We start from the raw sequence: 23394 nt of genomic DNA, 5'->3' as shown, positions 1-23394 counted from the left end.
AGATGTTCCTGCAGCACACTAATAAAAATACAACATAGCATTCAAGAACTTTAACATTAGAACATAAAAACATCCCCCCACAATGGTTCCCACTGTGGGGGAAGGCACAAAGTCCAGTCCCCATCCTCTTGTCCACCCAAAGTCGGGCCTATGAGGCCTCCACAGTCGCCGCTACGGGGGCCCGATGTTCCCGGCCGTTCTCGCCGGGTGATGGTACTCCGACGTCGGGAGAACCCTCAGCGGCTTGGGGTGCCAGGAACGGCCGCCCTCCTACCGGAGACCACGGCTTCCAAGCCAACAGACCACGCCGAACGGAGCCCCACACACTGGCGATCTCGGCGAGAGATCCCAGGCTCCGAGATGTAAGTTCAGCGCCGCAGCTGGCCGCTCCACAGAACCCCGGCTCCACGATGTTATTATCGGCGGTCCCAGCATACTGGAGTTCCAGCGCGGCGACCCAGACAAGGCATCGCCCGCTCCGCAATAGCGCTCCAGCGCCGCGCCGCCGCCAAAGCCGATGTTCTGGCCAGGTCCCCTCAGGGAAACGTCGCTCCAGGACCCGCTGGTAGGCCGCCAGGACAGGTCGAAAGTGCTGCTCGGAGGAAGGCAGCCTCTCCGACCAGGTAGGGACTTGAAAAGCAGTTTCCCCCTTCCCCCCCCACCACCCCCCCACATATAAAAGATTAGACCCCCAACTAAACACTTTAACGTACTAAAAATAATAAAAAGAAGTGAAAGAAAACGGACAGCTGCAAGATAGGCGCCGTTCAGGACAGCGCCCCCACCGTTCGGGGGACAGTCGCTGGAAAGCCGCATCAGTGGGACAGGCCCTTTATGGTATTGTTCTTCCTGTAATGCCATTATCCATTTTCTCCAGAAATACTGCCTGACCTGCTGAGTTACTTCAGCACTTTGTGTTTTTTTAAGGCAGCATCTGTAGCTCCTTGTGTCACTGTATTGCTGTTCTTCTTTTACTCACTGTATTCACATGATGCCCCTCAGTAAAATATATTTTACTTTGGAGAGTATTATTCAGATAAAAATAGTTATTTAGCAGGATTTCAATTGAAGGTTACCAGAGATACATGAACTCCTTGTTCGCCCTTTAGGCTGCAAGCCCTGCATGCACTGAGTTAGAGACGGTGATGCTCGACTGGCTGGGGAAGATGCTAAACCTGCCTGAAGAGTTCCTCGCTGGGACAGGCAGTGAAGGTGGCGGAGTGATACAGGTAAGAATGGTTTCAGTAACAAAAAATGAATTATATTCTGATAAATGTTGTCAACATTTGCAGGAAGAGCATTAACGAATTAATGGAACGTGCATTGCTTGTGTGTGTTTAAGTCCAGGTCGGCACTACTGAAGAAGCAAAAGAAGGTAAAGGAGTTAATCTCTGCGTTGAACCAGCACTTATGACTTAAATAGAGAAGTAGAGTCCTTTCCCAGAGTTTATTATTGTTACCTCTTTATCTAATAGTCCCTAAAATTGTGATTGCTGAACTACTCGTCCAACAGGGCAGCCATGGTGGAGCAGCGGTAGATTTGCTACCTTTCAATGCTTGCAGCGCCAGAGATCCGGGTTCGATCCCGACTATGTGTGCTGTCTGTATGGAGTTTGTACGTTCTCCCCGTGACCGCGTGGGTTCTCTCTGAGATCTTCCGTTCCCTCCCACACTACAAAGACGTGCAGGTTTGTAGGTTAATTGGCTTAATGTATGTGTAAATTGTCCCTAGTGTGTGCAGGATAGTGTTAATGTGCAGGGATCGCTGGTCGGTGCAGACTGGGTGGGCCGAAGGGCCTGTTTCCGTGCTGTATCTCTATACTAAACTAAACTAAAAAAAACAACTTTGCAGAAGCAGGAACTGATCATCAATGTTACTGACACAAAATACAAATTAATTATCACCACAAATATTTGGAACCGCTGATTCATGTTGGAATGATCTTGCAAAACTGCCTTTTAAAAAAAAGTTAAGTGAGTGAGCCAGGGAATTGGAATTCAATTAGCCTAATTTCTGTTGTCAGGAGATTATCAGAATCTAATTGAAGATAACGTGACTGAGCACCTGGACAATTTTAATCTGATCAGAGAGATAGAAATACAATAAAAGAGTTGCAATACTGATCAGGAAGATTGTCACAGTGGCAAATATTGAGCACATTGAGGGCTCATCCAGAGGCAATATGGATAGAGCTCTGGAATAAGAATGATGAAATTATTATGTTAGGATGAGACAAAAGATTTGGCGCTAGCCCATGAAAGATAAAGAAGCAGATATGTAAACAGATCATGGAAAGATGTGAAAATTTATTGAAGTGGATTAATTTAATATCCCCAAGGCCCATTGTTGGCTTGGGAAGGTGTGATGTCAAGAGGGATTTATTGTGCTGAACTATTCACAAAGGACTAGGGTGACGTTGAGGGGAAAGTGGGTAGATGTAATTTAAAGTTCAATATTCAGTTGTAAGCTACCCAAACAAAATATGAGGTGCTGTTCCTCCAATTTCCGTGTGACCTCACTCTGGCAATGGAGGAGGCCCATGACAGTAAGGTCAGAATGGGAAGGGAAGTTGAAATGATTGGCAACCAGGAGATCCCGTAGAATGGTAGCAACATTTAAAAAGCATTTAGCTAAGACCATGAAGAAGCCCCAGATAAAACCTGATAAAATCTGGTGCTGGGATTTCTCTACCATTCATCAGAAGGAAGAAGTGTGACTCTGAGGAATTAGATTGAGTATTTCTAGGTATTCTTTAATTGTTTGACCTCTTTTGAATGTTTCGTAAATTATTTTGTTCTTTTTTTTGGTAAAGATTTGATATAATCATTTTTTTAAGGTCTGCTACGGCTACACATGTGGGTTTAAACTAAATGGTGTGGGGGGACGAATTGACAAATTGGGAGTATAAAGATAGAGTTGAAGGGGAAGTGAGTACAGGACGAGTTACAAAAGATTCTTGAATCAATGGGAAGGAAAGTTCTAAAAGGGATAAGAGAGTAAGGTCAGGGCCAATTGCAAGCAGTGCGAGGGGAGACGTGAATACGGAGGTCAAAGTGTTGTGTATGAATGTGCAGAAGTATAAGAAATAAAGTGGACGATCTTGAGGCTCAGTTAGAAGTTGGCAAGTATGATGATGTGGGAATTACAGAGACATGGCTGCAAGAGGGCCAGGGCTGGGAACTGAATATTCAAGGGTATACCTCCTATCGAAAGGACAGGCAGGTGGGCAGAGGGGGTGGGGTAGCTCTGTTGGTGAGGAATGAAATTCAGTCCCTTGCAAGGGGTGGCATTGAAACCGGAGATGTGGAGTCAGTATGGATAGAACTAAGGAATTGTAAGGGTAAAAAGACTACAGGCCCACAAACAGTAGCCTGGACATAGGGTGCAAGTTGAATCAGGAGTTAAAATTGGACCCCAAGAAAGGGACTTTGTAGAGTGCCTTTGTGATGTATTCTTAGAGCAGTTCGTATTGGAGCCTACCAGGGAGAAGGCAATTCTGGATTACGGAACTTGAGGTTAATGAGCTGTTAGGAGGTAGTGACCATTATATGATCAGGTTTAATCTACAATTGGAGAGGGAGAAGGGTAAATCGGAGGAGTCAGTGTTACAGTTGAATAAAGGGGACTATGGGGCCAAGAGGGAGGACAGAATTTTACAATCAATTCTCCAAAGCCTTTTCACTACCTACAGAACATCTCAGGTGTGTATCAGTAACACTTTATTTGCTGAAAAGAGAGGAATTAGGATAAAACAGTCTGTCACTGGCACTGTAATCATTCATTGCTGTTGCATCTGGAAATCTAAGGGTTCAATGCATTGTTGTACGATGCACTGCAGTAGTTAGCCTAGGCATCTCTGAAAGCACCAATCAAGTATCTTTAAGAATAAGATTGTCATCACATGTGAATTCAATTCACCTCCAAGCAATGGAAACATGACATGTCATTCATTATTGCTGGACCAAAAACAAGTGAATGCCCTGCCTGACAGTACTGTGCATGTCAGCTTGCTTCCCACAGGTAATTTGGGGGACAAAATATGTTGGTACAACAACGATATCTATATCCTGTAAATAATATGTATTATTATGTATAATATGAGAGCCTGCATTACTCAAGAAGTAAAAGAAGGAACAGGATAACACAGTTAAAGGAGCTAATTTTTGCATTGAATTATTGCTTGTGCTTTAAATGGAAATATAGGTCCTCTCTCATAGTTTACTATTGTCTATAGTTTACTCTATCTAACAATCCTTAAGATGGTGATTGCACTAGCAGTTGGGATAACAGTTGTGTAGCATATTAGGGCTTGCTTTACTGCCACCATTTGCATGAGATACTTGCCGAAGGAGCACCCAGGTGTTTTCATTGTTCATGAAGAATAGTCTAGGTGAGGATATGGTAGTTGGGTTCAAACAGGTTCATCCTCTACTATCTGCTTGACTTCAGATAAATTAATGTAGAACATTCTAGGTGTCTCTTTTCGTGTGTATTGAAAGGTTGGTTGTAATTTCCTTGGTTGAAGTAAACTTGGATTGTGAAGGTAATAATATTGATTGTATTGTAGATAGACACTTGGGTAGTGAAAGCAATAACTGCCCATGAGTAGTAATCTTTATTTTGATTAAAAAAATAGCTCAAATATCACAGTGAATAGAACATCCGTTCCATTATTTGATCCTTATCATTTGCAAATGTCACTCTCCAAGAAGCCTGTGGTTACTTGAAATTTCAGATTGCTCAGAATTATTCATTGTTTGTGATAGAAAGAAATGTTTGCACTTAATTAGAATCTGTGAAGCTGCTGCAGACAGTGATTTCCTGTGAGGAAGGAAATAGTGACAGCCTAATAGCAGGCAGCATAAATCCACTTTTGTTTCAAAATATAATTTTGATGTTGGCAAAGCGTGTTTATGAATGCAATTTTGTCATCTATTGTGATTGCCACCTGGCAGTGAGCAGATTGCAGATACATTTCAACAGGCATTAGAAAAAGGTAGAAGATGGAAAAAGAACACATCTATCGATTTTTGATGTGGGAGAATGTGCGTCATTTTGACCGTGTTTCTTCTCTGTTTATCTCCCATAGCAACAATTGTCCAAACTGTGCCGACAGCAGAGAAATAACGTATCTTAGCAACTTAGTATGAGTCTCCTCTCTCCTAGAATTGGTGTGGAAAGCAATAAGGAACAAGTCATTATGTTAGGGAGGAAATTGTACTGTTCATGGATAGTGAGTTTCTCACCACACACAGACATGATTCAGAAAAGCCCCCCCAGTAGACAACATTTTGCAGTAGTTGGTCATGAATGATAAAGTTCTGCAGTGTGGTCCTGAAATTTCTTCCCTCATATATCAGGTATTAAAATTATGGGTCACTCACCCAAGGTCTAATTTGATTTAAAGATACAGTGTGGAAACAGGCCCTTCAGCTCCACGCCAACAAGCAATCACCCATACATTATTCACCCACATCTATAACATATATTCAATCAGCACGGAAACAGGCCATCACAAGGGCCGACAAATTTTTTTCCCCTTAGAACCTGCCAACTTAACCTAAAAACCTTCACATCCATCTGCCAATTTATGTGGGAGGATAAACCTGCCTCCACCACTTCCACTGGGAGCTCATTCCACACACCGCCACCACTCACCCTGAGGGAAAAGCACAGCGGTCCCCCCTTAACCTTCTGCGCTCCAGAGAATAAAGACCTAACTTATTCAACCTATCTCTGTAACTTAGAAACCCAGGCAACATTCTAGTAAATGCGGAATCTGCGGAATGTGGGAGGAAACCGGAGCACCCTGAGAAAAGCAAAGCGGTATTATAGAGAACATGCAAACCCATAGTCAGGATCGAATGCAGATCTCTGGCACTGTAAGGCAGCAACTCTACCACTCACTCTGCTGCCCAAGATACAGAAACCTGAGCATTATGAAGACCCCTGGATGATGTTGGGCACCCGACTTAACAATTTTGAGGCGACTGCAAAGGAAGCAATTCATCACATTTCCGTATTGAATAGAATAAATTTGGAGCAAGAGCAGGTCCCCTGGTATCTCAAGCGGGGCCCGCAATTCCATATGATCATGGTTGATCTGTGCTGAACTCAACTCCTCTTCTGTGTCAGATGACAATACAGATTGAAACTCTGTCCTCTGGCATTCTGTGATCCTGCGATCAATGGATCGGCATGTTTTGAATCTGTAATGCAGATCTACCCTAATTAATTCAATTTATCAAAGATCTGTACTAATCTGAGCTAATTACCAGTACAACTTTGGTAATCGCGGCTAACAGAGTTTCTGATTTACAGAAACGTTAGGTTATGGACTGCTCTTTGTAACCTTATGTGACCAATAAAGTGCCCGAAAGAACAGTACTAAAAATAATAGTTCTCGTCCACAGATGAGGATGATGTGGGGGGCAATTTATATGGTCTAGTAATTGTTGTGGTTTACCACTGGTCAGGTCCCAGAATGTGGGACGAGAGAGTTTCAACCTGCATCCTCAAAACCTTGATCTTTCAAAAATGTACCTAACTCCACTTGAAATGTGTCTAATGATCAATAATTCAAAAGCAAAAAAAAGTATTTTGGTCTTTTGATGAATTGGCAGATGCTGGAAATACTTGACAGATTGGGCAGCATCTGAGGAGGGAGAAACTGAGGTAATATTTATGGTTGATGAATTCTGATGAAAAGCAATTGACTTGAAGCATTCACTCTATTTCTCACATCAGAAAGTTTGCGCCATTCAAGTACTTTCTGCATTTTTGTTTTAATTAAGCTTACTCACTATTTTTAATTTTATAAAATTACAACAGTGATTTTTTTTTTAAATTATGATTTAATTCATTTAGGGTACAGCCAGCGAAAGTACTCTGGTAGCACTTCTAGCGGCAAGAACGAAGATAGTTACCCAAATTCAGGCAACCAGTCCTGATGTTGAAGAAAGCATAATCATGTCTAAACTGGTGTGCTACACATCCGATCAGGTGAGCAGTGCCCTGTGTCTTTTAATCCAATCGAATGTGAAACAGCGACTTCGGTCTATTTGTAAGGTCTTTAGAAATCTAAAATATTGAGAACAAAGCTGGCAACAACTCAAAATATAATCAAAAACTCTTTATTTTCTGTAATCATTTTCATTGTGCTCTTCGGGGAAACTGATGCAGCATCATTGTTCTGTAGAAGGATATGTCTGTTTTAGAGGATCTAAGATTTAAAATTAAGTCCTATTTTTTAAAAAAAATAGCAGGATATGGATTATGTTCATTTGGACATTTTTGCTGATTTCATCATGGAAATGGCAGAATCTTCACAAACATGGTTGGGAAACATGGCAGAAATCCAGTTTGGTGAGGATTCTGCTATTTTAAACCAATTCAGAGAAGTCTTGAAGGGAGAAGAAGGTGGTGGGAGGTAGGGTCCTGACCTTTACGTTGTTGTACATGATGGTGTCGTGCAGAAGCATGCTTGGAATTTTCTACTGTATTCATGGAATTGTACAATCAGACTAAGCCCAGGTAAAAATAAATTTCTGAGACCAAACTGGCCACCCAATCAACAAACAGAGGTCAGTTAATCTCAAATGGCTCATCAAACTTGGAGAAATAATCTTTCATTGTACCATTCACTGTACACGTGAATATTTCACTGTACAGATGATAATAAATTAAACTCAAACTGAATCTCAATAAATATCTGTTTGCTTTGAGGAAAGTTCAAATGGAATTGCACATTGCACAAAATAAGAAGAAAATGGGAAGGAAATTCTGACCAGTATATCCAGATTTCTAATTCATTGAAAGGATGGGAAATTGGGATTGCACTCTGCTGAATTTCATTGTAAATTCCATGTTGGAAACTCCAGATTACAGAATAGTCTCTGGAAAGAGTAGTGGGAAATGAAACCATTCTAACCATTCTGCATAGTATTAAAATGGCATATGATAGATCTTCTTCCATGCTCTTTGATCTTATAATGTAAGTGGAGATACACGTTAAACTTGGACAATGATTAAACACTCCAATGCCTAAGAAATGCACTGGAAACTTGGAAGGAATTGTAGGTGCTGATATGCTGATTTTTTTTTTTTAAACAAAGTGCTGGAGTAATACAGCAGGTCAGGCAGCATCTCTGGGGAACATGGATAGGGGAGGTTTCGGGTTGGGACCCTTCGTTGGGCTAAATGTAGTAGGGGGAGAAAACTAGAAAATATATGAGAGTGGGAGAAAGCTGGTAAATAATAGATGGGGAAGGGTGCTGGGTGGATAAAGGCTAGAGATGAAAAAACAAAAGGATTTAGGAAATGTGATACCAGAGAACGGATATTGGTGGAAGGTGAAAGGGCATGTGATGGAGAGGAGGGGGGGGGTGGGGGCAGGATGTTGGGAGGAATAGGTGTGCACCTGGCTGGGACACAGGAAGGAAAGGGGGATAATTCAAATGTTCATCCCAACTATTGGGTTATAAGCTACCCAAGTAGGTTATCAGATGCTTTAGCAGAAGGTATTGGGAGACCTTGACATCATAGTGATAAGCCATATTCAAGAATGAGGAATGGTTCAATGGTTTCTTTATTATCATGTGTACCAAGTTACAGTGAAATACTATTTTTGCATACAGAGGACACATGTTGCATCTGGTTATCGGGCATTAGTTGTCATAAACCCAGATTTCTGACGGTATGTAAAATACAACTAAATTACTGGTGCTTTGATGCATAACTAAAGATTACGTAAGATACATAACTAAAAAGGCAACTTGGGGAGAAAAGATGAGGTACGAAGATAAGCTAGCCAAGAATATAAAGGTGGATAGTAAAAGCTTCGTTAAGTATGTGAAGAGGAAAAAATTAGTTAAGACAAATGTGGGTCACTTGAATACAGAAACAGGTGGATTTAATATGGGGAACAAGGAAATAGCAGACGAGTTGAACAAGTACTTTGGATCTAACTTCACTAAGAAAGACACAAACAATCTCCCAGATGTACCAGTGGCCACAGGACTGAAGGTGACGGAGGAACTGAAATAAATTCACATTTGGCAGGAAATGGTGTTGGCTAGACTGAAGGGACTGAAGGCTGATAAATCCCCAGGGCCTGATGGTCTGCATTCCAGGATACTTAAGGAAGTGGCTATAGAAATCGTGGAAGTATTGATGATCATTTTACAAAGTTCAATAGATTCAGGATCAGTTCCTGTGGATTGGAGGGTAGCTAATGTTTTCGCACTTTTTAAGAAAGGAGGGAGAGAGAAAATAGGGAATTATATACCAGTTAGCCTGACATCGGTGGTGGGGAAGATGCTGGAGTCAATTATAAAAGATGAAATAGCAGCACATTTGAATAGCAGTAACAGAATCGGTCTGATGGTTTTACGAAGGGGAAATCATGCTTGACTAATCTTCTGGAATTTTTTGAGGATGTAACTAGGAAAATGAACAAGGAAGAGCCAGTGGATGCAGTGTACCTGGACTTTCAGAAAGCATTTGATAAGGTCCAACATAGTAGATTAGTGGGCAAAATTAGAGCACGTGGTATTGGGGGTAGGGCACTGACATGGATAGAACATTGGTTGGCAGACAGGAAACAAAGAGTAGGGATTAATGGGTCCCTTTCAGAATGGCAGGCAGTGATTAGTGGGGTACCGCAATGCTCGGTGCTGGGGCCGCAGCTATTTACAATATACATTAATGATTTAGATGAGGGGATTAAAAGTAACATTAGCAAATTTGCAAATGACACAAAGCTGCGTGGCAGTGTGAACTGTGAGGAGGAAGCTATAAGGATGCAGAGTGACTTGGACAGGTTGGGTGAGTGGGCATATACATGGCAGATGCAATTTAATGTGGATAAATGTGAGGTTATCCTTTCTGGTGGCAAGAACAAGACAGATTATTATCTGAATGGTGTCAAGTTAGGAAAAGGGGATGTACAACGAAATCTGGGTGTCCTTGTCACTGAAAGTAAGCATGCAGGTACAGCAGGCAATGAAGAAAGCTAATGGAATGTTGGCCTTCATAACAAGAGGAATTGAGTATAGGAGCAAAGAGGTCTTTCTGCAGTTGTACAGGGCCCTAGTGAGACCGCACCTGGAGTATTGTGTGCTGTTTGGTCTCAAAATTTGGGGAAGGACATTCTTGCAATTGAGGGAGAGCAGCATAGGTTCATGAGGTTAATTCCTGGGATGGCGGGACTGTCGTGTTGAAAGATTGGAGCGACTGGGCTTGTATACACTGGAACTTCGAAGGATGATTTTGTTGTACATGGTTAATGTTACAATGACAATAAAAAAACTATTCTATATTCTATGAGTGGGGATCTTATTGAAAGAGGCAGGAAACATGTTCCCGATGTTGGGGGAGCCCAGAACCAGGGGACACAGTTTAAGAATTAAGGGGTAAGCCATTTAGAACAGAGATGAAGAAAAACGTTTTAACCCTGAGAGTTGTGAATCTGTGGAATTCTCTGCCTCAGAAGGAAGTGGAGGCCAATTCGCAGGATGCTTTCAAGAGTTAGATAGAGCTCTTCAAGATAATGGAGTCAAGGGATATGGGGAGATGGCAGGAATGGAGTACTGATTGTGGATGATCAGCCATGATCACAGTGAATGGCGGTGCTGGCTCAATGGTCCGAATGGCCTACTCCTGCACCTATTGTCTATTGACAAGATCTCTGACAGTATGTAAAATACTAACCACATTGTTTGTCGTCTTTACTGCACCAAAAGCACTGTCAACACTGCCATCTGTCACACCCAATCCCCAGTCTGAACTCATTACTGCTGCTTGGTTGGTTGGCATGAACAAGTAGGTCCAAAGGGTCTGCATCTGTGCTGGATGTGACTCTATACCAAGATATTAATTTAGCATTAAAATCTGCTCTGTGTATCTTCTATAATTGCTCTTTTTTATTGCTTGAGGTTTCCTTTCATGTCCTTCAGATATGCCATTATATTGTTTTGCCTTCACAAACATTGGCTAACCTTGCCCTTCATGGAACAGATTGGAAAATAAAAATAACACCTTCTATGATTTCCAACAAAGGTGGGATGCCTTGATAAGAGAAACTTTGTGTTTCTGGTTTGTATGAGTATTAGTATTCAGCAAACCAAGCCTAATATACAATGACAGGAATTCTAGGGTCTTCACATTCACTGCAACTCTTAGTGACCATCAAGCTCTCAATATAAGATGGAATCTTGCATACATTTCTTGATAGCCATACACTGGCTGCCATTTTGAAATGTGATTGATTGACCTGTTCCTCAACCACATGGATCAATGTTTTTTGGTCACAATGAATCTTCTGAATTTTACTTAGAGCTGTTTATAATTAATGTTGGATAATGCCAAGTGATATTCTTTGTGACTTTTGAGGTTTACAACAGACTTGTAAAAATGTGGAAATGGAGAAAAATAAAAGCAAGGATTGTGGTTGCATTGGTGGGAGGTGGACATAACATTTGTCGTGTAGATCCCATTTACTGGGGTAACTAATCCATTTGTTCAGTCAAGACTTAACGTGGCTGTGGAAGCCAACACATATAATTGAATTGAATTTGAATTGAATTGAAATTTCCTTTATTGTTATTCAAACAAGTTTGAACGACAATAAAGAAAATTCAAATCCAAACAAGTTATACAAATTTCTGACCTTGTATGTTTTTTTGATTTCCATTTTCACAGAAATTAAAGGTACGTTCCATGAAAACTACATACTGTTCCTTGAAAACTAAACCACACCCTTATCCCAAAACTGGCTTCAGGATAATGGTGACATATGAGAAGTCATTGCAATTCTTTGTTTTGCCCACCCAATGTATGCTTCTTCTTCTTGCATATGGCGTGCACAGCCTTAAGTTGTAGGACAACTTGTTCTATTTGATCTTATTTGATTGTGCATGCCAGGTTGATTGCATTCGTCGAAACAGGGCAGACCACGTGAAGGTTGCAATCTCCCACCCCATGCAATGTATGCAAAGAGTCGCCACTGAAAGGGTGCCAACAAAGTTACAAAGTATCCCACGCCAGGTCCACCCCTCCCTGCCCCCCCACAGTGATTCTCCCACATGTCCTCCTTTGTCAGTACCTCTGGCTGATTTAGACAAAGCAACATCAGATTGTGTTATCCTGCACAGTCGATGCCCTGCGTCACCCGCTAACCATGATTACTGCATTCTGGCAAGTACCAGAGCTGCATCCCAAGTAGGTTCTTGATTACTTTTAATTCCTTTTGCCTCTGAAATCAAAATATATTATTTTCAAAGGAATAAGCCTACTTTGTTGGTGCATTTGGTGTTTAATATGGTTTGAAATATGAAAGCATATTTATATATACGTGCTCCTGCACACAATCAGTATTGTATCACTAAAGTGAGCCATGCACTGTAACACTTATGATTCACATAAAGTGACCTTTGATTATATGCTCTTAGCTCTGAGTCTGCTGATGTTTATGTTTAAATGTGAATATCATTGATCATTTTGTCATCAATAAATCTCACAGTTCTTATTACAATCAGTACAAGGAAAGATATTTCTAAACAAGGCTCGAACTCAAACAAATAACCTAATGATTATTTTTTAAATGATCGATCCTGACATTGCAAGCTGTTATTACTCTAACAGGAGGTACAGTCCACCATTTATCGCTATGAATAATCTGACCACTGCAACTCATTCACCTTATCTCTGACCATAACTGCACAATTAATAGATTCAGTTTGAGCTCTTCTGTAATTGTCAAGATTAGTTTACTCTATAATCAAGCTATTATACCAAAATGTCATTTCTTTGAATTATAATGTTATTGGCTATAATTCACTATTAGAGACCATCTTTTAAATTATTATAAATTTAAAACATTGTTACAATGGGCAGCTGGAGAAATGATGTCTGCATTCTAAGACGCAGATATGATACAACAAGCAATCTGGTGAACTAAGAACAAACAATGGATCATGCATTGCTTCTGTCTCTAGAGCTGGACATACTCACTAAATAAAATAAGAAAGGTCACTTATGCCTCAAGGCACATCCTCCAACAGAAAGAAAGTACTCTGACCTGCATCGCTTGTCGAAATGTTGTCATTTTAATTTTCATCTGCCAGTCGGCAGTAGTTATATTTCACCGCTCAATTTAATGTAATTAGCACATACAAGATTCCAAACGAATGAAATTTGTTTGAATCTTTATGCTCCCATCATCACTGGGTTATTTTTGGAACTTTGCGAATTCATCTTAATGAATCAACAATTGTATTTCCTCTCCAGAAGCACACTGTTTATACATACATTAACAGCAGCTAAGAGATCACTTTGCCAGTGGCAATTATGTTGATATGGATTATGTATTTCTAAGCAAACCCATATACATTGAACCAGGATCTGCACCAGGAGAGCATAATCTGAATTCAGAAATCTAGACAGGTTTAGGAAGACTTGGAAATTTATTCCAAAGGTGCATGTAAAAGGAAATGCGATTAGGATAAGCTATGAGCAAGATATACTCAAATGACACTAAAATACTTTATACTCTGCCTCAATTTACACAGAATAATCTAAGAGGAAATTACACCAGGTCAAAAGTGATAATGATCTTTTTGTCGGATAAAATAACAATTATAGCCCTATCCCACGGTACGAGTTACTTCCAAGAGCTCTCCCGAGTTAAAAAAAAATTGTGGTAAGCACGGAGAAGGAACGTAGCGGGTACGTCAGAGCTCGGGGATGTCTCTTAGTGGCTCGTAACGATAACAGCAGGTACTCGGGAAGACTCGCTAATGGCAGGTAAACATGGGAAGACTAGTGAAGATTTTTCAACATGTTGAAAAATGTCCACGAGAGCCCCGAGTACCGACGAGCGGCCATTACTGTAAATCTCCGAGTTCGAATCAGGACAAACTCGGGAGAGCTCTTGGAATGAACTCGTACCGTGGGACAGGGCTTTTAGGATTTAAATAAGTGAGGATACTGCCTGAACTAACTAAATGGAAAATGAACAAACCCTTTGCACCCCAGAGAATATCTGGCTAGAAATTGCAAAAATTTGCATCTTATACAAATTCAAATTTGTAAATACACAAATTCAATGCAAACCAGCAAAATGTCTGAGTGCTGTCAAGCAATAAACACAATTTCAATCTTCAAAGGGGGTAAACTGAAAGGCTGAGAGGAATCTGGTTTAATATCAGTGTTATATCTGGTATGAACTACCAATAGAAATAGAGATGAATATAATATGGGATATGTGTAGCTTGTCAGGTGATGAAATTGCAGATGGTATAAAGTACTGTGATTCATTCCTCGAGGAATGGAAAAGAAGCAATGGAATTATGTCTAAGAAGGAACTACAGATGCTGGAAAATCGAAGGTAGACAAAAATGCTTGAGAAACTCAGCGGGCGAGGCAGCATCTATGGAGCGAAAGAAATAGGATCCTAGGAGCGAAGGGAAAAAAAGGAAATTTCCTTCGTTCCATAGATGCTGCCTCACCTGCTGAGTTTCTCCAGCATTTTTGTCTACCATTGGAATTATGTCCGTGTTTGACTAATTAGCGTGTGTGCGGGGGGGGCGGGGGCGGGGGCGGGGGATAGTTAGTGTGTGAAGCTGCATGCCGCCTCCCCCCCCCCCCCCCCCCCACAACCACACGTTGGGGGAACAGACCCAACGGGTCTGCACTTGGTCTAGTAATCTTATATGTTTCAATAAGATCGCCTCTCATCCTTCTAAACGCCAGAGTATACAAGCCCAGCCACTCCATTCTCTCAGCATATGACAATCCCGCCATCCAGGGAATTAACTGCTACAATTTTAGCATTGCAAATAGTCCAATCTGCTCATCCATCTCAGCGCACCTGCAAATAACAGGTGGGCTGAGGGGTCTGAAAAAGGGTTTTGGCTCGAAATGTTGTCTATTTCCTTCGCTCTATAGATGCTGCCTCACCCGCTGACTTTCTCCAGCACTTTTGTCTACTTGCAAATAACATTGATGCTTTTGCTGACTGAAGGCATGACAACTATCTCCTGATCCACCTAGATATACCAGCCAAGACAACAACAACCTGTTTTTGAGACTACAACCTCACCCTGAATGTCAGCAAAACAAAGGATACTTTATCTGATACTACAAAGAATGTCAGCAAAACAAGGAATACCCCTTATTCTTAAACTATGGTCCCTGGTCAAAATGTGTAGGAAGGACCTGCAGACGTTGGTTTATACTGGATAGACACAAAATGCTGGAGTAATTCAGCGGGCCAGCCAGCATCTCTGGAGAAAAAGAGTAGGTGACATTTTGGGTCGGAACCCTCCTTCAGACTGCTCATCCACTTTGGGAAATGGGATACAGCACACATGCCCTAGTCAGTGTCAATTGTGCCAGAGTGGTGATGGCCCCGAGCTTCAAGTTTTGGGGTGTAAATATCACTAACAATTTGTACTTTTTCAACCACATCTAAGCTATAGCCAGGAAAGCACACCAACTCCTCGACCTCCTCAGAAGACTAAGGACATTTGGCATGTCTACAGTGAATCTTGCCAACAACTATAAATGCACCCATAGAAATAATTCGATCTGAATATACTGTATCACAGCTTGGTGTGGCAATTCTATGCTCAAGATGGTAAGAAATTGCAAGGAGTTGCGGCAAACCAGTATGTCTCCCTGTGTAGGAAGGAACTGCGGATGCTGGTTTAAACTGCGTGTCCGTCTGCGCTGAGGCCTATCGCGGAGCTGGCGGCCTCCAACTGCGACCGACCTCGAGGCTGCGGAGGCGGAGGCAGAGCCAGGACTTACCAACTTCCGACTGGCTGACTTCGGGGCTGTGGTTGCGGGGCGACCCAACTTCCGACCCGACTTTGGAGGCTCGGCCGCGGGCCAGTGGACGACATCATCGGGAGCTCGCAGGTTGGCGACCTGTTTTTCCGGAGCTCCCGCAACTACAGCTGCGTCCGCTGGACTGGAGGGCGGCAGCTTCGGCAGCTTCGACCGCCCCGGGCCGCGGAGTTTGAACAGGCCCGTTTGCGGAGCATGGATTCAGCCGTGGGACTTACTTACCATCACCCGGCGGGGTCACAACATTGGAGGCCTGGATTGTCTCAACGCAGAGGGAGAGCAAGGGGAGAAGAGACAATGACTTTGGGACTTTAAACTGTGTTGAGTGTTGTTATTTATTCTATGTTATGACTGCAGGCTAAACCATTTCGTTGCACTGAAAAGTGCATTGACAATAAATTGAATGAATCCAAAACTGAAGATAGTTTTTGAGCCTATCTTCAGTGTGTCACCCTCTCGCCCTGGTTGGTCTTTATTTCCCCACTCCCATCAGGCAGAAGATATAAGACCCTAAAAACATTTACCACGCAATTCAAGAACAGCTTCTTCCATGCCATTATCAGACACTTGAACTCGGCCTCACATGTGCTAGGGATACATTGGCGATCTTCGAATCTACTTCCTCACAGCCCTTGCACTTTATTTTTACCTTCACTTTCTCTGAGCTGTGACAAATAAATTCTACACTCTATTTTCTCTTTTGTACTGTCCATGTATAGACTGACTTGGCTGGTGCTGTTTCTCGGTGTATGCATCAATAATAGACCAATACCAATAGCCTTGGAAAAAGCTGCTAGAGTTCATAGGTCATAGAAGCAGAATTAGGCCATTTAGCCCATCGACTGTACTGTGCCATTCAATCATGGCTGATCTGTCTTTCCCTCTCAACCCCATTCTCCTGCCTTCTCCCCATAACCCTTGAAACTCTTAATCATAAGTTTCTTTTCTTGGCTTAACATTGAACAATCCTATCGGAAATGTCCTCGTTCTTCAGTGAACGGGAATTCCACTCCGCCACCATAGATGAAGCTCACACCAGAGTCTCATCCATACCCCACAACACTGCTCTCTCTCCCCATCCCCGCACTCGCAACAAGGGCAGAGTCCCCCTGGTCCTCACCTTTCACCCCACCAGCCGGCAAATACAACACATAATCCTCCGCCATTTCTGCCACCTCCAACGTGACCCCACCACTCGCCACATCTTCCCATCTCCCCCCATGTCTGCCTTCCGCAAAGACTGCTCCCTCCGCAACTCCCTTGTCAATTCTTCCCTTCCCTCCCGCACCACCCCCTTCCCGGGCACTTTCCGTTGCAACCGCAAGAAATGCAACACCTGTCCCTTCACCTCCCCCCTCGACTCCATTCAAGGACCCAAGCAATCGTTCCAGGTGCGACAAAGGTTCACCTGTATCTCCTCCAACCTCATCTACTGCATCCGCTGCTCTAGGTGTCAGCTGATTTACATCGGGGAGACTAAGCGTAGGTTGGGCGATCGTTTCGCCGAACACCTCCGCTCAGTCCGTAATAACCAACCTGACCTCCCGGTGGCTCAGCACTTCAACTCCCCCTCCCATTCCCAATCCGACCTCTCTGTCCTGGGTCTCCTCCATTGCCAGAGTGAGCAACAGCGGAAATTGGAGGAACAGCACCTCATATTCCTCCTGGGGACCTTGCGTCCGAATGGCATTAACATTGAATTCTCCCAATTTTGCTAGCCCTTGCTGTCTCCTCCCCTTCCTTAACCCTCTAGCTGTCTCCTCCCACCCTCCCATCCGCCCGCCCTCGGGCTCCTCCTCTTCCCCTTTTCCTTCCTTCTCCCCCCCCCCCCCACCCCCCATCAGTCTGAAGAAGGGTTTCGGCCTGAAACGTCGCCTATTTCCTTCGCTCCATAGATGCTGCTGCACCCGCTGAGTTTCTCCAGCAATTTTGTGTACTTTCTAAATATAATACAGGTGCTGACACTGACATTGCTGAGCTCAAGTTGTCTGAGCTCATGCTTGAATGATAATTTGGATGAGGGTCTAAATGGCTCTGGTGAACCATAAATTTACACTTCATTGCTCTCAGGAAGAAAGAAACTTACAATAATGGTATACATTTTGCAGTACATTTGATTCTCCTTAAGTAGTTTAATATTGCAATTTTTTTTCTTGGCTAATCAGGCCCAATTTTTACATAATCCTTTTTTCTTCCAGGCTCACTCTTCTGTTGAACGAGCAGGATTGATTGGTGGGATCAAAATGAGAAAGCTGTCCTCTGATGACAAATTCAGTCTTTGTGGGGAGACATTGAAACAAGCTCTGGAAAAAGATAAAGCTTTGGGTCTCATCCCTTTCTTTGTAAGTGAATATTTCCATTATCTTTGGGCAGAGATTATATTTATAATGGACGTTATTTATTTTTATAATTTGCTGCCTTTTTGGCTCAAACCATAGATTGTCTGCATTTTTAAATTGCCTTTGGAAATGATGCATCCTCCAATTCTGTGGTAATAAAGGCCAGCTTTGAGAGGTAAGCCAGTGGTGTGTCACTTGACTGCTGCACAGTCTGGGTATTTGGAAGCAAAGTTTTGTCATCAGTCCTGATTTTTAAGAATGGATTTGCATCTTATTAACCACAAATGTTAGTGCCCTTCATGCATCTATTTTTTTACAGCTGTACATCTCGTGCTGTAATAACTGGATTAGTACAACTGTAAAATGTCAACCGTTAGGTTGGACGAGGGAATTGAATGCAACATCTCCAAGTTTGCGGATGACACAAAGCTGAGGGGCAATGTTAGCTGTGAGGAGGATGCTAGGAGGCTGCAAGGTGACTTGGATAGGCTGGGTGAGTGGGCAAATGCATGGCAGATGCAGTATAATGTGGATAAATGTGAGGTTATCCACTTTGGTGGCAAAAACAGGAAATTAGATTATTATCTGAATGGTGGCCGATTAGGAAAGGGGGAGGCAACGAGACCTGGGTGTCATGGTACACCAGTCATTAAAAGTAAGCATGCAGGTGCAGCAGGCAGTGAAGAAGGCGAATGGTATGTTAGCATTCATAGCAAAAGGATTTGAGTATAGGAGCAGGGAGGTTCTACTGCAGTTGTACAGGGTCTTGGTGAGACCACACCTGGAGTATTGCGTACAGCTTTGGTCTCCTAATCTGAGGAAAGACATTCTTGCCATAGAGGGAGTACAGAGAAGGTTCACCAGACTGATTCCTGGGATGTCAGGACTTTCATATGAAGAAAGACTGGATAGACTCGGTTTGTACTCGCTAGAATTTAGAAGATTAAGTGGGGATCTTATAGAAACTTACAAAATTCTTAAGGGGTTGGACAGGCTAGATGCAGGAAGATTGTTCCCGATGTTGGGGAAGTCCAGAACAAGGGGTCATAGTTTAAGGATAAGGGGGAAATCTTTTAGGACCGAGATGAGGAAAACTTTTTTCAAACAGAATCTCTGGAATTCTCTGCCACAGAAGGTAGTTGAGGCCAGTTAATTGGCTATATTTAAGAGGGAATTAGATGTGGCCCTTGTGGCTAAAGGGATAAGGGGGTATGGAGAGAAGGCAGGAACAGGATACTGAGTTGGATGATCAGCCATGATCATATTGAATGGCGGTGCAGGCTCGAAGGGCCGAATGGCCTACTCCTGCACCTATTTTCTATGTTTCTATGTTATTCTCATCAAAGTGAAATACTGTGTAAAACATTACAACATAATGGAATCATAGGATTGTTACTGCACAGAAGGAGGCTGTTCAGTCCATTGAGTCCATGCTGAATCCTCAGGGAACAATCTATGTTACTATTCTCCCGCTCTTTCTCTACCACTGCAAATTACAGAACCAGTATTCCTGCCTTATTTGAATAGAGACATCAATTTATGTGATGCTGAAAAAGACCAGTTTCACCTTTAGCTTCCCATAATGTTACCTGCAACATTTCAGAAAGGAAACTCTGTTCCTTTACCACCATCACCCATTATCACTAGATCATGCATTAATGTTCACTCCCTTTGTTGTGAAAAGATAACCTTATACAAAGATAAAGTACAGGAGTTTATTGCATTATATCCATTTGTTGTAAATGCAGAATGGTGTAAATTGTATTCTGCTTCTAGACAGGATGACCATTATAAATACATTTATTCCTACAAGTATAGGTATAACTTAAATCTAAGGACCTGAAAGTCAGGCAGATGGCTCTAGAATAGTTCTGAATTGGTTATTTCTAAAAACTACCAAAAAATTAAGCTTGGCTGGAACATTTGATGTTATTTGTTTAAACTAATTGAGCCTGCGGAGATTCCCGTTCTGTTTGCACAACTAACACATGGCCACAACAACTAATCTTAATCTTTTTATGCTTCAGTTTCCTTAGCCCACGGGTATAATATGTTTCTGAACGCTTGCATGCAATAAAGTAAATGTAATAATGCATCAATAAATGTAGTTGCTTGGATTGGAGATGTTTTAGATGCAATTAGCTCTCCAAACCTAGAAAAGTGCAGGCAATACAAACTATATAGATAAGCAGTTTTAAGGTCAGCTAATGATCTGCAGCATTTGGCTTTGGATCAAAAGGAGAGATAACAATTGGGCTACAAGATGAAGACAGGAGGGTATGGAATTGAGCGGGGTGTAACTGGGATGTAACTGGGTATCACAGTTGAGCCCTCTGGAGATGTTGTGGGCTTATCAATGAAACGTCAAAGAAGGAGGGTGCCCACCTGATGACGTACCTACCCTACCTTTCACCACTCCAATCCCACTGCAAATAGCAAGAGTGCCGACTTACTACAGGGATTGAAACATCAAGTCCTATTAGCTCTACAGCTCTACTGTGTATTCATCGTTTAAAATCCGAGTGACCATTGATTTGTATCGAGAAACAATTGAAAATATTCTTAAAATTAAACCACACCTTCTAAATTATGTCTGCATGGGTCCTAAAGCTGTGAGTGCATATTAATTACCCCAAAACAGATGGCCCATAAATGTAAATATGATTTAGGATCCACTGCTTTGTTTCTTTGATTTTTTTTTTAAATAAACGTTTATCCCAATCCTACTTATAGGAAGTGCTAAGTAAAAATCCAAGATTTCATCTTGCTGCAGGAAGGAGAGGAATGAAAACGAGTTCCTCCCATCACACTGGTGGGTTTCCACTGGTGGGAGAGTCTAGGACAAGAGATCATAGCCTCAGAATTAAAGGGTGCTCTTTTAGAAAGGTGAGGAGGAACTTCTTTAGACGGAGGGTAGTTGATCTGTGGAACTCATTGCCACAGAGGGCTGTGGAGGCCAAATCAGTGGATATATTTAAGGCAGAGATAGATACATTTTTGATTAGAACGGGTGTCAAGGGTTATGTGGAGAAGGCAATAAAAAGAGATTAGGAGGCAGAGAGCCATGATAGAATGGTGGAGCGGACTCGATGGGCTGGATGGCCTAATGCTACTCCTATAATGTGAACTTGTGAACATTGCTTGAGGAGACCAATGCTATAGCATCAGCTCTTCCAAACCGGTTATCTCTACATTATCTCTACTTTTGCCATCTTGTGATTCAGCGCAGAGGGAGAACAAAGAGGGAAGCAATAGAGACTTTAAGATTTTGCCTTCCACCACATTGAGGAGGTGCTTGGTGAACTCACTGTGGTGGATGTTAAATTTGTGTTGATTGTGTATTTTTGTCATTTTTTATTATATGTATGACTGCAGGGAAACAAAATTTTGATCGGACCGAAAGGTCTGAATGACAATAAACAAATCTAATCTAATAACATATGGCTGGTTATTAACCTCCCAATCTTGTTGGTATGTTTGATGGTGACTACATAACTGTCCTGTCACCAAAACTACCCATCTGCACCTCCAAAACATTCAACAGGCTCCACATGTGGCTCAGCTGGAGCCCTCGTTCATTCTGTGTTGCATCTAGGCATACTTATGTCAATGCAGTAAGAATTTTATAGTTTCATTCCCAGTGCATGTGACAATTTAACACTCTTGACCATCTTGACTCCTGCTTGCTTGGACAATGTTTTCATGATGTGCCCCTGGATATTTTGTGTAAATGGTGCCATGTAAACCAGTTATTTTGGTGCCTGGAAAATGCCATAACATGGAATTTCATGTACTCGACCTTCATTTGACTGCATGGCTTCTGGGCTATTTATTAGATATTACATACATATAAGTGCCAGAATGCTGCCTGGATTAGAAGGTATTAGCTTTAAGGAGAGGCTAGATAAACTTGAATTGTTATCTCTGGAGCATTGGAAGCTGAGGGAAATATATAGAATTAGGAGACGCAAAGGGGAGATAGTCAGAATCTTTTTTCCCAGGATGGAAATGTCAGAGATGAGAAGGCATTGTTTAAAGGTGGGACAGGTAAATTTTGAAGAAATTCTGCAGGGCAACTTTTTGACACTGAGAATGGTGGGTGCCAAAAACACACTGCCAGGGGTGGCGGTGGAGTTGGATATATTACGGGCATTTATGAGGCTTTTAAATAGGCAGTGGATATGCAGGGAATGGAGGAATGTGGATAATGTGCAGGCACAGGAGATTTTTTCTAAACTTCCAAAACTGAATTCAGTCATAGTCATAGAGTGATATACTATGGAAACAGACCCTTCGGCCCAACTCGCCCACACCGGCCAACAATGTCCCAGCTACCCTAGTCCCACTTGCCTGTGCTTGGTCCATAATCTTCCAAAACTGTCCCATCCATGCACCTGTTCAACTGTTTCTTAAATTATGGTTTATGAGCGAATGGCATGTTGGCCATCATAACAAGAGGAATTGAGTGCAGGAGCAAAGAGGTCCTCCTGGAGTTGCACAGGGCCCTAGTGAGACCACACCTGGCAGTTTTGGTATCCACATTTGAGGAAGGACACTTTTGCTATTGAGGAAGTGCAGCGTAGATTCACAAGTTTAGTTCCCGGGATGGCGGAACTGTCATATGATGAAAGAATGGAGCGGCTGGGCTTGTATACTCTGGAATTTAGAAGAATGAGAGGGGATCTTTTTGAAACAAATAAGATTAGTATGGGTTTGGACATGCTTGAGGCAGGAAATATGTTCCCGATGTTGGGGGAGTCCAGAACCAGGGGCCACATTTTAAGAATAAGGGGTAAGCCATTTAGAACGGAGATGAGGAAACACTTTTTCACTTAGAGTTGTGAGTTTGTGGAATTTTCTGCCGCAGAGGGCGGTGGAGGCCTATTCTCTGAATACTTTCAAGTCTGAAGAAGGGTTTTGGCCCGAAACATTGCCTATTTCCTTCGCTCAATAGATGCTGCTGCACCTGCTGAGTTTCTCCAGCACTTTTGTCTACTTTCAAGGGAGAGCTAGATAGGACTCTTAAAGATAGCGGAATCAGGGGATATGAAATCGTAGTGGCGGCGTGGCTCTGGCTGCAGCGGCTCACCGGCAGTCCTGTTTGTTTGTGTTTTTTTGTGTTGTTTATTTTGTTTGGTTAGTCTAGTTTTTGGTTTTTAGTTTGTGTTTTGGGGGAGGGGGGGGGGGGTTGAAATGGGGTTTGCA

General features: G+C 42.3%; 1 protein-coding gene across 1 annotated transcript in view; it reads left to right on the top strand.

Moving 5' to 3' along the window:
- Nucleotides 1-23394, top strand: part of LOC129710410 (aromatic-L-amino-acid decarboxylase-like) — a 77513-nt gene that overhangs the window by 12529 nt on the left and 41590 nt on the right. The window contains exons 4-6 of the mRNA XM_055657391.1: nt 1110-1229; nt 6869-7003; nt 18049-18192. Coding sequence (XP_055513366.1) covers nt 1110-1229; nt 6869-7003; nt 18049-18192 — 399 coding nt within the window. The remainder of the gene's footprint in view (nt 1-1109; nt 1230-6868; nt 7004-18048; nt 18193-23394) is intronic.

This window comes from Leucoraja erinacea, chromosome 2, assembly GCF_028641065.1.
Source record: "Leucoraja erinacea ecotype New England chromosome 2, Leri_hhj_1, whole genome shotgun sequence".
Lineage (NCBI taxonomy): Eukaryota > Metazoa > Chordata > Chondrichthyes > Rajiformes > Rajidae > Leucoraja > Leucoraja erinaceus.
Note: the sequence above shows the minus strand (reverse complement) of the source record. Positions and strands in the feature narration are given on the sequence as shown.